Genomic DNA, 14,541 nt, shown 5'->3' on the forward strand with positions numbered 1-14,541 from the left:
AGCTTAATAACCCCAAATCCTTTGGGAATTGGCCAACATGAAATGAAACGGGTTTTATCACCATTTCCAAGACGTATCAGGACTTTGTTCCCAAGCCAAATTTAATGCCCTGCCCACATGATTAGGTCAAGGTACGCTAAATTAGCCAGGACACAGCCCTTCTTTTCGCCCTGAAGTTCTGTTAGACTTGTAGATAGGAAATTTCATTTCTTCTCTTTCTGCAGGTCTCCGGCTAACAAACGAATGACAAAGGGCAATTCGTTCATTCATTATCCTGTCCTGAAGCAAAGCATTGTTAATTATTATTGCCCTGAAACGCGGGACAAGTAGTTTTATAACCACCTATCAACCTCACGCTAGGCCTGTTCTCGGAAGCGCCACGCCGTATCACACTTCCCTAATTCCAGTCCCGCGTGAACAAGTCTTTGGCTGTTAGGGGACGGACCGACTCAGGTCAAGGGAGAGGGGCAGAGAGTACATTAGCTCTGCATTATTTCTTTTGGCGCTGGGTTGGAGAGTGGTGATCAGAAAATATCTCGCCAGACCCTGGTGACAGGATCGTGAGAGTGGGCTGTGTGCAAATATCAGGTGCTTGACAGTTTATCATCAATACTATTTACGAGGACTTACTACTTGCCACCAGCCAATTTGTCTGTATTTTTCGAAGTTGTCTAGACTCGAACGAAACGAGTAACAAGCCCTCGGTATGCTGGGGTATGAAAATTAGGAGCAATCTTTGGAGAAGCTTAATCTTGAGTCGGCCAGACATCATCTTAAATTGGTGGGGTGCAGAGGCGATTAATCTATGAGCCAACACGGAATAGAAGAGTCCGAAAAGAAACAACCAGCTAGAGCTTGAACTGCAACGAATATCTCTTCGCTTTGCGTGACAAGAGCCGTATATAATATGAGATATTTGCTTTGAGCAGACTGATAGCGAGCTCACAGGGAAGGAATGTAATATTACGTCACCGGGATACCTCCTGTATTTTTATTGTGTACAGTATCTGTATCTCTGATAAGGATCATCCGAGTGCTGCGTATGGTACAGTACAGTACAAGCACTTCGATGAAACAGTCATTGAGTTAGCCAATACTCCGTACACAAGTGTAAGTGCCTCCGTACAGTTATAATACAGCTTCATCATGTGCAAATAACTCACACTCAACTATTAATAATTGTTCCAGCTTCATCTGCTGCGTTTCTGGATCTTGATTCTCCAGTCTGTAACTGTGACTATTCTCCAGCAGAAAATCCATCTCTGGTTCTTATGAGTCGCTTCTGTCCAGGTTGTTTCGTCAAATTAACGATTGATAGAATTCCAGTTTGATACTGACCAAACCAGTTAGCAACCGCTGACGGTCACTGCAGTCTTGGTTCCTCGCTTTCCACACCCCACGAAGACGACGACGACAGCAAAGCAATATTCTAGTTGGCCCCAGTTTTGTCAACCTCCTAGCCATCGACCATATCTCACCCTTACCATAACGTTCTCAAGGTTGCAATTCAGGTGTTGTTGCTGCCCCAGGGTACCTCCCCAAATTTCTGGTTCGCCCAAACTATTATTACCTCATCCTGGTTCCTCCGATCAGTTATCAACATCAACTGCATTTTTGCAGACGTAAGAAGCTCATGCCCAACCCTCCCAAGGCAAGCCAATCAAGCATACCAGCTTATCAGGCACTGCGAATCTAGCATCATCACGAATTCAAAGTTCAGAAAAGCTCGCGGCGTTTAGCCAGCTCCAGAGCTTCGAATCTGGCTGCACAGCGCTTTACGCTTCCTTTGACCAGAGAGGCCTATTCAGCTGGTTCTGTATAGAGCCAGGCTGAGAGGGCTAAGTAGCAAACATCGATCTGGCAGACGAATCTCCTTCACATACTCCCGCCTCAGCCGCTTCCGGCCCCTCCAACCTCTCTACAAGCATCGAATCCGTACCTTCAACGAGCATCCCGACTCCTACAGGCTCAGTCACACACCATTCCTCGACCCCATCTAGTGCCCAGATCACTCACGAGAATATTCCTCAATCCCTTCAAAGCAACGAATTACCCTCGAGGCTTCCAGGCTTAGGTTTACATATCGATCGTAGTGAGACTGTTCAGCTTGGATCCCGCCCGACTAACCGCCGCCGTCGTCGGGAACGAACTCCTCCTGATCAACCTGAGAGGCCCGGGTCGAGGTCTGGAAATATTGGTAGACGCAGACATTTGGCTGAAGAGCAAAGTAGGGGTCGCAACAGGGACGACATTCCTCCTTCCCCCAAGCGCAGGCGCCTGGCTGATAGCAACATGCGTCCCGACGATGGAGCTTCAACTTCAAACGCAAACGGGTTTTCTCCCAAATCAAATGGCTCAACCGCTTCCTTGAAAGCCCTTGTTTCCACCTCAGTTAACGGCAGATCTCCTCATTCCAGTTCTAATGGCCAATCCCAAGCAAATGGTTCGGGCAAGTCACCCGCATCTCTGTCACCTACATATTTTGGCCATGATCGGGAGGAGGTGACGAGGATCCTGATTCAAAGCTTACATGATCTGGGATACAACGAGGCTGCGTGTACTCTGAGCCGGGAGTCTGGGTTTGAGCTGGAAAGCGTCGCTGCAGCTTCATTTAGGTCATCAGTACTTGATGGACGGTGGGCAGATGCGGAGGATATTTTGCTTGGCTCGTATCATCCAGATGGAGGAGGAAATGGGGCCAGTGGAGGGGAATGTAGAGGCGGAGGGAAGGCTATTCTCCGTAAGGCCGACACCGATCTGCTTTCTGAGCATGGCCCTCTTGTTTTAGCTGAGGGGGCAGATAGAAATGAGATGCTCTTCTGTTTAAGGCAACAAAAATTCCTCGAATTGCTAGAGCAACGAGATCTTGGAACGGCATTGATGGTTCTCCGGCAGGAGTTGACGCCGTTAAACCACGATATCGCTCAGCTACATGCACTCTCCAGGTGTGTGATACTTCGAAACAAACAAGTTATGCCATATCTTCTTGCTAACGCTTGCTAGTCTTTTGATGTGCCCCGCAGAAAATTTACGAGCGCAAGCGGGTTGGGATGGTACAGTACTGCAATCACGGCAGAGGCTGCTAGGCGAGCTATCAAGTAAGCTACCATGGAATAACAATAAAAAAATGGAAAAGAAAAGAGAAAGAGAAAAGTACCCCATTTCACCGTGATAATGATCCTAATTTTCTTTAATCTAGGATCTATATCGCCTGCTGTTATGATTCCCGATCACAGATTAGCAGCTCTGCTGGACCAAGTTAAACAGACTCAGATCAACCAATGTCTATACCACAACACCGCTGAACCCCCTTCACTTTATTCAGATCACCAGTGCGACCGAGCCCAATTCCCTTTGCGAACATCCTTCGAACTGAGTGAACATACGGATGAGGTCTGGTATCTCGAATTTTCCCATGATGGCACCAAACTTGCAACGACTGGCCGTGAGAACATCGTGATCATATACGATGTTGCAACTTTCAGCGTCATCCACAGACTAACGGACCATGGCGGCCCAGTTGCATATGCAACATGGAGTCCTGATGATTCCAAGCTCATCAGCTGCTCTCAGGATTATAAAGCTCGGCTGTGGGATGTGGAAGTATGTTTAACTCTCTACTTTCAAACTTGGTTTTCGGTACTAACCGATCACATCTAGACTGGGCATTGTATCCTTACCATCGATCACCATCATGAGCCAGTAACTTCTGCCGCATGGGCACCAAATGGTGACTCCTTCGTCACCGGTTCCCTTGATTGCCAATCCCAACTCTGCCATTGGAGCGTGGCAGGCGAATCCCTCTACAAGTGGACCGGCCAATACAGAGTACGAGACTGCGCCATATCTCCCGACGGCCGTCGACTCATCGCCATATCCACGGAGAAAAGGATCTACGTCTACAATTTCGAGACTCGAGCCGAGGAATATAATATGTCCATAAAGCTAGACCTCACATGCATTAATATAAGCCTGGATTCGAGATATATGTTGCTAAACACCTCGGAATGCGAAATGCAGTTGTTAGACATCGAAACAAAGGAAGTTGCCCGACAGTATTTGGGGCAGAAGCAAGGGAACTATAATTATATTATCAGAAATAGTTTTGGTGGCGCTGCGGAGAATTTCGTCGTGAGTGGTAGTGAAGGTAAGCCGATAAAAGTCCGCCTCATACACCGGTTTTCTACGTTACTGAGAAAGGACAACTCGATAGATTCCAAAATCCACATCTGGCACAAGGAGAATTCGACGCTCGTTGCAACACTTCAGGGTCACGGTGCAGGTTGCGTCAATGCTGTATCGTGGAATCCAAAGGATCCCGGAATGTTCGCTTCTGCAGGGGATGACCGAAAAGTTCGAATGTGAGTTTTTGTCGGAAAAAACCCCATTGACATGCACTGGTTACAAATTTAACTAATACGCTGTTTCACTGCCAGATGGACAAGAGATCCACCAACCCGCACACCCGTTTCTGGGAAAGTACGGATGGTATCATCGAACGGTTCGGCACGGACAAGCGCGCTACGGTCTACATTCAATCGATCCCCGAACTTCTAAGCTAGTCAAATCGTGCTATACCTGTGCGAACGCGCTCCTGAATATTCGAGATAGATAAATAGTGGCTCTCACTCCCTTGCATCAAATCCTAATTGGAACCACATACATGACTACACCATCCCCTTCCATGACATCAGAAAACAGCCCGTCTCTCGGCCGTCCCCACTTTATTTTTGTATGAATTGCATTTGTTTATTTTGGTGCAATCAACAAATCCAAGTATCAATGAAGCCAAGTATATTACCTCATGATCAAACACTGCCTCAAGCGCGCACATGCACGGAGCGTCATACAGAGAGAATGGGGAGAAGGAGACCTATCCCGCCACTCACATCTCTCCAGAGACAAATACACGGCATCCGATTGGAGATTATATATCTATATATATTCCTATTTCCTTTATCTTTCCCCTTTCCTTTTCCCTCCGAACCGCTCTTAATTACTTCCAACAACCCCACTTATTCTCTTTTTTGGTTGCGGTTGCGACTTTTAAACCCGATAGTCATACTCATTTCCACGACCCCAAATTTCAACATAACTATTTCGCTTTATTATTCCTTATCACGGATTTGGCATTCATGGACGCTGCTTTTGAAGTTGGCTCTCTTACTGGGTAGAATTTATTGAGATTTCTTTTTCCTATTGCTTTTATCTTTTTAATTTTGATTTTTCTTTTAGCATCATTGGTGCAGGGTTTAAGACGCGAAAGGGGAAAAGGGGTGGGATGTGGGCTTTCTTATTTGCAGTTTTATTTATTCCATTTCCCCATCTCCAGACCTTAACCTTTACCCCCCGGCTCTCCACTACCTCTCCATCTGTCTTTATTTTTTGATTTGATTTTCCCTTTCCCCTCCGCTTTGCTATGAATGTATGTATGTAAGGTCTAATTCATCCCACGCCTCTTGACCATCCCCTCGCCTTCATAACATTTTGTTGCTGTTTCGAACTCGCCAGCTCCGTTGCTGTTCGACCCCTCTCCCATCCTTTGTATTCCAGTGGCGGGTTTATTTCTGTGCTTTTTATTTCGTTTTTTGAACTTAAGAGCCAGGTTTGAACTGGAGCTTGGAACTTCGAGCTTGGCTGGGGGTTGGAGGAAAGGGAGTTATGATTTGTCTTAATCACGGCTATGACTATATTGGAACGTGGTTGAAACCTGTAGGAAGCAGCAACAAACTGTGATATAGGATAATATAGGCCTTTTTAAGGTGGAATGATATGTAAATATGATACCTCAATGTCCAGGTATTTCTACGGAGGATGGAGGGTAATACATTACGTTGATGTGTTCTCATTGTCGGATTCATATACTTATATATAGAATCCGAGTTACATAAATATTTGTTTGTTTGCCTTCTCAATGGCTGTTTGGTCTGTTGGAATAATTCAGTCACTATCAACTGATACCCCCGTACTGTATACATAGCTATTGTTTGCATTTGGGCTGCATGTTTTGTATCCATTTCCTTTTTTCATTTTAACATTGCATCCCCCGTTACTGGCAACAATTGATTAGAAAACGCTAAAATGGGCCAATTAACGACCCTGCCAGTCGGAGGGTTTCACATTTAGAGTGATAACCGTCTTATGGTTACAATATATATATATATGTGTGTGTGTGTGTGTGTGTGTGTGTGGACGGGACATATCTAGAGTTTCGCAAAAAAAAAAAAAAAAAAAAAAAAGAACTAGCAGAACTAAAGGAGTCCGAATGCCTGGCTGCTTGTTTGAGGAAATGATAGTTAGATAGTTAGGTAGAAACGAGAATTATCCCCTATGTAGGAGAGATCGTATGCTCGCAGGAAGAGTCAACTGGCGAATAAAGCCGTGATGTCTCTACAGGGTTTAGGGGGAGCAGCTCCTTCAATTAACTTGTACAGTCTACACGTTCTCGAATAGAGAGAAAGGAAAATGGTTAAGGAGCCTGAACACCCTTTGTTTACTCTTTTCATTTTTAAATCACCAAACGTGTGAACCCTTGTTTTTTTACTACCTACTTAATTGACAGTCACAGCACTACCCGTATCACATCCAGTTCTATAAGATAACAGAGATCATTGGAATTAAGAGATTCAATGGATTGGCAGAATCGGCGAAGGTTTCATTGCCTAGTTTTCATTATAGCGAATGGACCCAGGGTAATAACTGTGTCATACTCGACGGTTCAAAATTGGGACTCTTAAGATATCTCAATTTGGATATTGGATTTAGGAAGAAGAAAGAAATCGAGGGTCAGATGGATTAGGATCTGGGTAGTAGCATGTCATTGACAACACCAATGGAGGACGTTAGTGAGTTAATTTCACTAAAAAAGAAAAGGATTCCTGGCAAAGAGGTTATGGAGCGGAGTGAGATGTCAGTTTCGATTTCACAGAGCAAGCTGCATTAGGGAATATCAATAGAGCGAAGGAGTCCGTTTGTGAATTCATGGAAAATGTCCGAACATACCAATTTAAAATATACCCCGTTTCCTCCACAAGTTCCACTGGCCTTATCTACTCGCATCTTAGGACATTCAATGCGGTAAGAATGAGCCGCGAGTCTACCCACCTCGGACCTCACTGGCGGCGAACGGAATCAAATGCCAATTTGGATTTTCGAAAATGCATTCATCAACAAAAGAGGAAAGGTATGCTCTACATTTGTGCTCCACGATAGCGTAGTTACGTGAGAAGGTCGGCAACTATTGGATTGTGTTAGCCACAGGGACAAACGCGACATCGGCCGGTAACGGAGGTAAAATAACGTACCGTTCATTGGCATCTCATCGATCTGGGTAGAGTAGTATAACTCGATATCTCTGAGGATTCTGACATCCTCACTCGTGACGAAGTTGATAGCAACACCCTTCCGTCCAAAGCGGCCACTTCGTCCGATTCTGTGGATGTAGTTCTCACGATTGCTGGGAAGATCGTAGTTGATGACTAGAGATACCTGCTGCACATCGATACCTCGAGCCCAGACGTCAGTGGAGATAAGAACGCGAGAGTTTCCTTGACGGAAGTCCTGCATAATGCTATCACGCTCCTTTTGCGGCATTTCGCCATGCATACTGGAGACGGTAAAGTTGGCTTCGCGCATCTTATCCGTAAGCCAGTCTACCTTGCGTCGCGTGTTGCAGAATATCACGGCCTGGGTGATTGTGAGTGTATCGTAGAGGTCGCAAAGGGTGTCGAATTTCCATTCTTCTTTCTCCACTGCAATGAAGTATTGCTTGAGCCCTTCCAGGGTCAGCTCGTCACGCTTGACAAGAATGCGAACTGGGTCAGTCATGAACTTTGTGGTCATGTCGAGAACATCATAGGGGAGAGTTGCAGAAACGACCACAACCTGAGTGGCAGGAGGAAGATAACGGTAAACATCATAGATTTGTTCGCGGAACCCGCGGTTTAGCAGTTCGTCAGCTTCGTCAAGTACCAGCATCTTGATATGACGGGTTCGGAGGTGGCGACGGCGGATCATATCGGCAACACGGCCGGGGGTGCCCGAAACGACATGCTGGCCATGGTCCAGCTTCCGGATATCCTCACCAACGTTAGTGCCGCCGATACACGCATGGCATTGGACATTCATGTAGTCCCCCAAGGCCATAACCACGGATTGGATTTGGGTGGCAAGCTCTCGTGTTGGTGATAAGACAAGGGCTATATACAAACTTGTTAAAAACTGGAAAATTCGTGAGGAAGGAGAAAACTGACCTTGAGTTTCCCTCAGAACTGTATCGATGACTTGTAGAATACTGATTGAGAATGTCGCAGTTTTACCAGTGCCTGACTGGGCCTGCGCGATGGTATCGCGGCCCTTGCAGATTTGGACGATTGCGCGAGACTGCACAGCTGAAGGCGATTCGTATCCGTACGCATAAATTCCACGTAACAGGTTTTCCTTCAAGTGCATATCCTCAAAGGTTGGCGCGACAGTCACCTCCTTTGATGTTGTAAACTCCATCCTCTCTGTCACAGGTGTTCGTTAGAGAAGAGCTGCGAAGAAAATAGGGGACAATACGTACCCTCCGCCGTTCTATCGATTCCGTCCGCCATAATGAGTATTCAAGGATTCAAGCTAGATCAGTAAATTAGAATAATATAGGGTTTCCCTTTGATGTTGCTTTGAAGAACGAATTGAAGCTTCGAGATTGTGCTGAACAAAGTTCTGCAGAGTTTGCTTTGTTTGTTAGATCATGTGACGGCGCGCAGCCTTTGCCAAGTTACCAAATGCTCGCAATTAATTCACCCTGTAAAGGAACAAATTTCCAGAGCCGATGTCGAAAAGTAAAACGCCATAGAACCGTCGCAGCCATGATAATAGAAGATCAGCGATTTATCCATGAAGATCTAGAGAGACTTGAGCAGGGGATCAGTGATCGAGTAGCGGACGAGCCCCGTAATGTAAGCCCACTCTCCTCTACCTTTTGTTTCTCACATCACGCAGCTTTAATAACCAATTCCCTGCAGATCCGAGAGCGGTTAAGCCGAGACCACCAGATTGCAGGTTTCCTTAATCGAATCCAGCAACAATCGGAAAGACTCCTGGATATTTACAAAGATGCGGAAGGACTGCGAGCAAAGGAGGTCCAGGCCATCTCAACCGGTGAGCCTTTTGATGAATTCTACAAACGTCTAGACGACATCAAAGATTTCCACCGACGATACCCTAACGAGCATGTTGAAAATCTCGAGCGAGCATACAAGAGAAGGCATCCGGGGGAGAGTGAAGGGTTTGGAATGGAAGTGGAAAATATGTTTACCGGAGAAGAATCGTATGGCCAGTTTTTCGATCTCACGAAACTCCATGAGGACTACCTCAATCTACCAGGCGTGAAACGGCTCACATACCTACAGTACCTTGACCTGTTCGACGCGTTCACACAACCTCAGCTACCCATCAAGCGAAGCAACAAGCTCACTGATAAATATTTCCAATATGTCGGTGATCTTGCTGCGTACTTAGAGAGCTTTATAAAGCGAGTTAAACCTCTGGAACCTCTTGAAAAGCTTTTTAATGGTTACGATGAAGAGTTTGAAAAGCTATGGCAAGAAAGCAAAGTTCCTGGCTGGGAAGACGAATCCACAACGGAAACCTCGTTTGTCCCGAAGACTGAAGGAACAGGTGAAGGAATTTGGTGTACAGATTGCGAGAGGGAATTTAAAAACGAAAACGTATACAAAAATCACCTCACTGGGAAGAAACACATCCGCGCTGCGGAGGCCCGTAAGGCTTCTGGAACTGCCATCAATGGCTCAGCACCCCGAACAAGCGGCGACGCTACAGTTCGTCGCTTGAAGGAGCGTGCAATCGCGGAAAGAGAACACCGTGTTCGATCGCTGGCCACAACCCTTAAGGAAGAGAGGAATGCCACGCGCATTAATGTGGAGCGGAAGCAGGGAATGACGGAGAGAGAGCGGCAAATGGAGCTCGATGCGCTGTTTGCAGAGAGTGCAGAGCCACCTGGGATCCGTCACGGCGATTCTGATTCCGACAGTGATAATGAGGAGAGGATATACAATCCCCTTAAGTTACCGCTGGCTTGGGATGGAAAACCAATCCCCTACTGGCTATACAAGCTGCACGGCTTAGGGGTGGAGTTGCCATGTGAAATTTGTGGTAACTTTGTCTATATGGGACGACGCGCGTTTGACAAACACTTTTCAGAGGCTAGACATATCTACGGACTAAGGTGCCTTGGAATCACACAGCAAACCAGTTTGTTCCGAGAGATCACGAAAATAGAGGAAGCGCTGAGACTCTGGGAGAAGCTTGAACAGGATCGGAAGAAGGAGAAGGAGTCTCGAGAAAACGTGGTGCAAATGGAGGATGCTGAAGGAAATGTGATGCCAGAGCGAATTTATCTCGAGTACGTATCCCCTGCGCTCTTATTTTTGTACTTGGAAATGTGCTAACAATGTACAAAACAGTCTCCAGAAGCAAGGGATCCTGTAAAATGCTTCTTTTTGTTGCTAAGGGTTTTTCATCCATGTATTTTACCAAACTACCACTGGCGGTTAGAAATACGGGGTCACCACGGAGTACTGGTAGGCGTTTGAATGAAGCGCTTTCCTGACTAACCTATATACAACTGCCTCTCCAACCTGGTATATGTAACTAATAGCTGTTCCATTATGGCGCATACTTGGGCTTTGCTGCTCACGGAAACGAATAAATTGGTTGAACCCTGCCTAGCTAACCTTTCGCAACACACAGTCATGTGATTTGGCGGATTTTCGTGTTGCTTGAGGAAGGTAACATCGCTTTTGACGTTATTCAAAAATTGAAACATCAACAATATCCAGACTTAATGGTCACCATAATACTATAATTACACTGGGGTCACGTACATTTTATCTCGTATTATTGTCTTTGTTTCCATCTAATGCGCTGCTGAGCATAACGCCTCGCTTATTTATTTTCATTCACACTTTGTGCGTGATGCGCTTCTTCAGGTAATATTTGTTGCGACTGCATTAAGGCTTTGCTGCCATTTTCTTTTTGTCATGGGCTTTAAATTTTCTTATGTGTGCGACCTATTTACGAGCCTCGAAAATAATCTCACTCTGAGGGCTTCAACGGCGTCGAGGCATAGAAACCCAGACGTCGCAACCATTGCCAACTGGTTTAGCCAGCACGGAAAACAAATCCTCGGTGGAGAGACGGACCGCCTTGCTCTGTTGTCATGTCTATTACCGGAGAGGCGACCGGAGAGAGTATTTGGATTAAAGGAGCCGTCGCTTGTAAAGATCATTGGCAGGTGTCTTCTACTTGGGATTTCAAGGAGGCAGGCCCTGGATTCGTACAAATCTGCGGGAACGGTGATCCGGGCCAGGGTGTGGAAAGGATGATGAGGCAGGAGGAAAATGACACCCCCGAAGACTCCGGCATAACCGTTGAAGACATTGATGCTGCCGTAAATCATATTGCGTCGAGATGTCGGTTCTCTGGCCCGGATGTGAGGCGACGGCGAACCGCTGCCGGCGTGGATGAAGTTCTTGGACCAATTTTACGACACCTGACAAGCCGTGAGGCGAAATGGCTTGTAAGGATTATTTTGAAAGATCTCAGTCCTTTAACCTTACCGGCTCGTTTGATCCTTCAAAATTTCCATTTCCTTCTTCCCGAGCTGCTGCTACTGCAGGATTCTCTGGGGGCAGCTGTGGCGTTATTGAGCCGTGATCCTATGAAGCGATTTCCATGGCGTCCAGATCCTGACTATGCTAGGCTTCTGGCTTCCTTTGCTTTTTCTCGTATATCTCTTGACGTTGGAGTAAAAGTTGGAAGGCCAACGTTTTATAAAGCCAGGGGCATCAAGCATTGTTGTAAAATGGCGGGAAAACGCACCATGAGCGTCGAGCGGAAATATGATGGAGAATACTGCCAGATACATGTTGACCTTTCCAAAGGCTCGGGCTGTATACAGATCTTTTCGAAAAGTGGCAAAAACTCAACTACGGACAGAGTTGGCATTCATTCTACCGTGAAAGAGTGCCTAAGAATTGGAAAAGTTGGCTGTAAAATATCAAGGAATTGCATTTTAGAAGGAGAACTTCTTGTCTGGAGTGACGTGGAATCAAAGATATTGCCATTTCATAAACTCCGGAAGCATGTCATTAGGTCGGGCTCCTTCATTGGAACTGAAAATGACTCACCGTACGTATAACATATTGATAAGAACTGCATCTCGTGCGATAGCTAATCTAGAACTAGGCCACATTCTTATGAGCATTTATATATAATGCTATTTGATGTATTATTGATTGACGATCAAGCTTGTTTACCAAAGTCATATAGAGAACGCAGGGCCTTACTGAAGGAAATTTCCCACCCTATTGACGGGCGTGCTGGGATTGCGGAACAGGAGTATATCAATTTCTCGTTGCCAGAGAGTCAGGAGACGTTAACCACAGCCTTTGCTACGGCCATATCACAACGTTGGGAAGGACTCGTTCTGAAAGCCAGCGATGAACCTTACTTCATGATCGAACAGCAAGAGCACTCCAACTTTGGGCATTGGATTAAATTGAAAAAGGACTATATTGCAGGGATTGGGGATACCGCAGATTTCGCGCTGATAGGAGCGAGATATGACGCTCGTGAAGCTGCAAAACTCCAGAGTATCAAGGGTGTTAAGTGGACGTCATTCTTCGTGGGATGCCGTGATACCGGTTCAAAATGTCCCTACGATGCGCGGCCTATATTTCGTGTCGTGGACGTCCTCAATCGACATAATGTGAACATTCAACTTCTACGAACACTCAATCAATATGGCCGCTTCTGCAGCTGTGATGTGGATGATGATGTCCCTTTTATCATAAAAACAGATCAGATACAACTCCCCAAAGTACAAGTTCTGTTCAAAACCCCCTTCGTGGTTGAAATGGTTGGCAGTGGCTTTGAGAAGCCGGCAGGAGCGAACTATTTCACATTGCGCTTTCCCCGTGTTCTCAAAATCCATATGGACCGGGATGTTGAAGATGCTACAACACTAGAAGAGCTGCAAGTGCTGGCTGAAGCAGCCAACTCTGTCCCTAGGGATGAATTATCGCAGAACGCCGCCTGGTGGGCAGAGAGACTAGACGCGGTAGATGGAGAGCGGGGTTATATCATTGATACGTCGGAACATTCGCCTATTTCTGTGACTTCTATTAGCCAGCCAACTAACTTAGGAAATGTGCCCTCCGATACACCCTTAGGGAGGCATTTGGTTGCCAATAAGCAGAAGGTGGTAGCTTCAATGGGCAAGCGAAGGGAGATTGACGTTTCCCCAAAAGACTCCAGAAAAATGAGCAGGAAACAACCCAAAATAGCGAGATCGCTCTCACCGTGTATCGCAATACACTCAGATCATACCCAAACCACAGCAAACACTCACTTGTCTCGCTCACAAGATAGCCTAGGGGATCGTCACCTAGCAAACATTAGCAACTTATCCCAACCCAATCCGATTCCAACTTATGCCAGTGTCGGTGGCTGTGAGGACGCAGTCGCTACAGCAAGGCTTGGCAACAAAATAGAATGCTCAACGACTCTCAGGAAGCTCGACGAGGATAGGTTATACTGTTCCCCTCAACCGAACCAGCAAAAAGGCGCAGGCCAAAATCCTTACCAAGAGCAACAGTGTTTCGCGCAACTGGAGCTTGGTTTGGCGGGTAGTAGCCTATCCGTCGGGCCGCTTGATACATTGTCATTTCTCTCCGAAACTCCCATCCTACTAGGAACCGGAGTGTCTCGCGATAAAGTGGATTCCATCCCCTTGGATCCCAAACTCTTGTCAACCTCGATCACGGAGTTCCTGGAAAAGTTGCTGGATCCTAACTTCGCAGGCAAATCACACTTCCATCACTGCAATCCAGACACGGCACAAAAATTTCCCAAATGTAGTGGCATTGTCCTCGTTGAATCCAATACCACCAAGGCATCACAAGCAGCATGTGACATTGCTCGAATTGGTAACGCACTTGCTGCCAATCAGCGAACCGGCCGCTTATCATCGAAAAGGGGGAAATTGATTTTCCTCCGCTGCGAAGCGATGTTACAGCACGGTCTATTTGAAAGAAATCAAGCAGGTCATCCCGAAAATATTAGAGAACGTTGGGAGAGCTATGGGAAGCAGTTATTTGCTGGGTCTTTGGAATGGGGATATGGTGTTTCACGGAAGCGGAAGAGAAGGAAATTCGACTTCAAAAGTACGGATGTGGACTGTGAGGAAAGCAGTAGAGCTGGAAGAACTAATGCTAACGACTCTCCATCGCCACCAACTATGGGCGTAGATGTTCAGTTAAGTTGGGATTGGAAAGAGGTATTATCATTGGTATAGTGCCAGGTACTTGGGCATTATTTTGGCACAATACGCTTATCCTACTCCCTTCCTCCTGGAGCTTGATATTCGCCGTTGATATCGTCCTATGTTGATACCGGGGGCCGGTAATGCCAGATGCGTTTATGCTGTGTATATTGTTCACGCGTTCATGAGCGATATGTAATATGTAAGGGGAT

The 14,541-nt window shown here is 46.2% G+C and overlaps 4 protein-coding genes across 4 annotated transcripts; 3 read left to right on the forward strand and 1 right to left on the reverse strand.

Annotated features, from left to right (window-relative positions):
* Positions 1 to 2,292: 2,292 nt before the first annotated feature.
* HCAG_00405 (conserved hypothetical protein) lies at positions 2,293 to 4,557 on the forward strand (the record flags this gene model as incomplete). The annotated part of the gene is made up of 5 exons (XM_001543309.1): positions 2,293 to 2,945; positions 3,004 to 3,098; positions 3,200 to 3,603; positions 3,661 to 4,361; positions 4,437 to 4,557. 5 exons carry the CDS (start codon positions 2,293 to 2,295, stop codon positions 4,555 to 4,557), a joined length of 1,974 nt encoding a protein of 657 aa, XP_001543359.1.
* Positions 4,558 to 7,131: 2,574 nt separating this feature from the next.
* On the reverse strand, positions 7,132 to 8,594 carry HCAG_00406 (eukaryotic initiation factor 4A-12; the record flags this gene model as incomplete). Its single annotated transcript, XM_001543310.1, has 3 exons — positions 7,132 to 8,198; positions 8,253 to 8,507; positions 8,564 to 8,594. 3 exons carry the CDS (start codon positions 8,592 to 8,594, stop codon positions 7,132 to 7,134), a joined length of 1,353 nt encoding a protein of 450 aa, XP_001543360.1.
* Positions 8,595 to 8,852: 258 nt separating this feature from the next.
* HCAG_00407 (conserved hypothetical protein) lies at positions 8,853 to 10,494 on the forward strand (the record flags this gene model as incomplete). Its single annotated transcript, XM_001543311.1, has 3 exons — positions 8,853 to 8,942; positions 9,009 to 10,408; positions 10,470 to 10,494. The coding sequence occupies 3 exons, from the start codon at positions 8,853 to 8,855 to the stop codon at positions 10,492 to 10,494; spliced, it is 1,515 nt and encodes a 504-aa protein (XP_001543361.1).
* Positions 10,495 to 11,224: 730 nt separating this feature from the next.
* On the forward strand, positions 11,225 to 14,457 carry HCAG_00408 (predicted protein; the record flags this gene model as incomplete). The annotated part of the gene is made up of 3 exons (XM_001543312.1): positions 11,225 to 12,195; positions 12,337 to 14,231; positions 14,324 to 14,457. The coding sequence occupies 3 exons, from the start codon at positions 11,225 to 11,227 to the stop codon at positions 14,455 to 14,457; spliced, it is 3,000 nt and encodes a 999-aa protein (XP_001543362.1).
* Between the last annotated feature and the right edge of the window lie 84 nt (positions 14,458 to 14,541).

This window comes from Histoplasma capsulatum, genomic scaffold, assembly GCF_000149585.1.
Source record: "Histoplasma capsulatum NAm1 scaffold_1 genomic scaffold, whole genome shotgun sequence".
NCBI lineage: Eukaryota > Fungi > Ascomycota > Eurotiomycetes > Onygenales > Ajellomycetaceae > Histoplasma > Histoplasma mississippiense.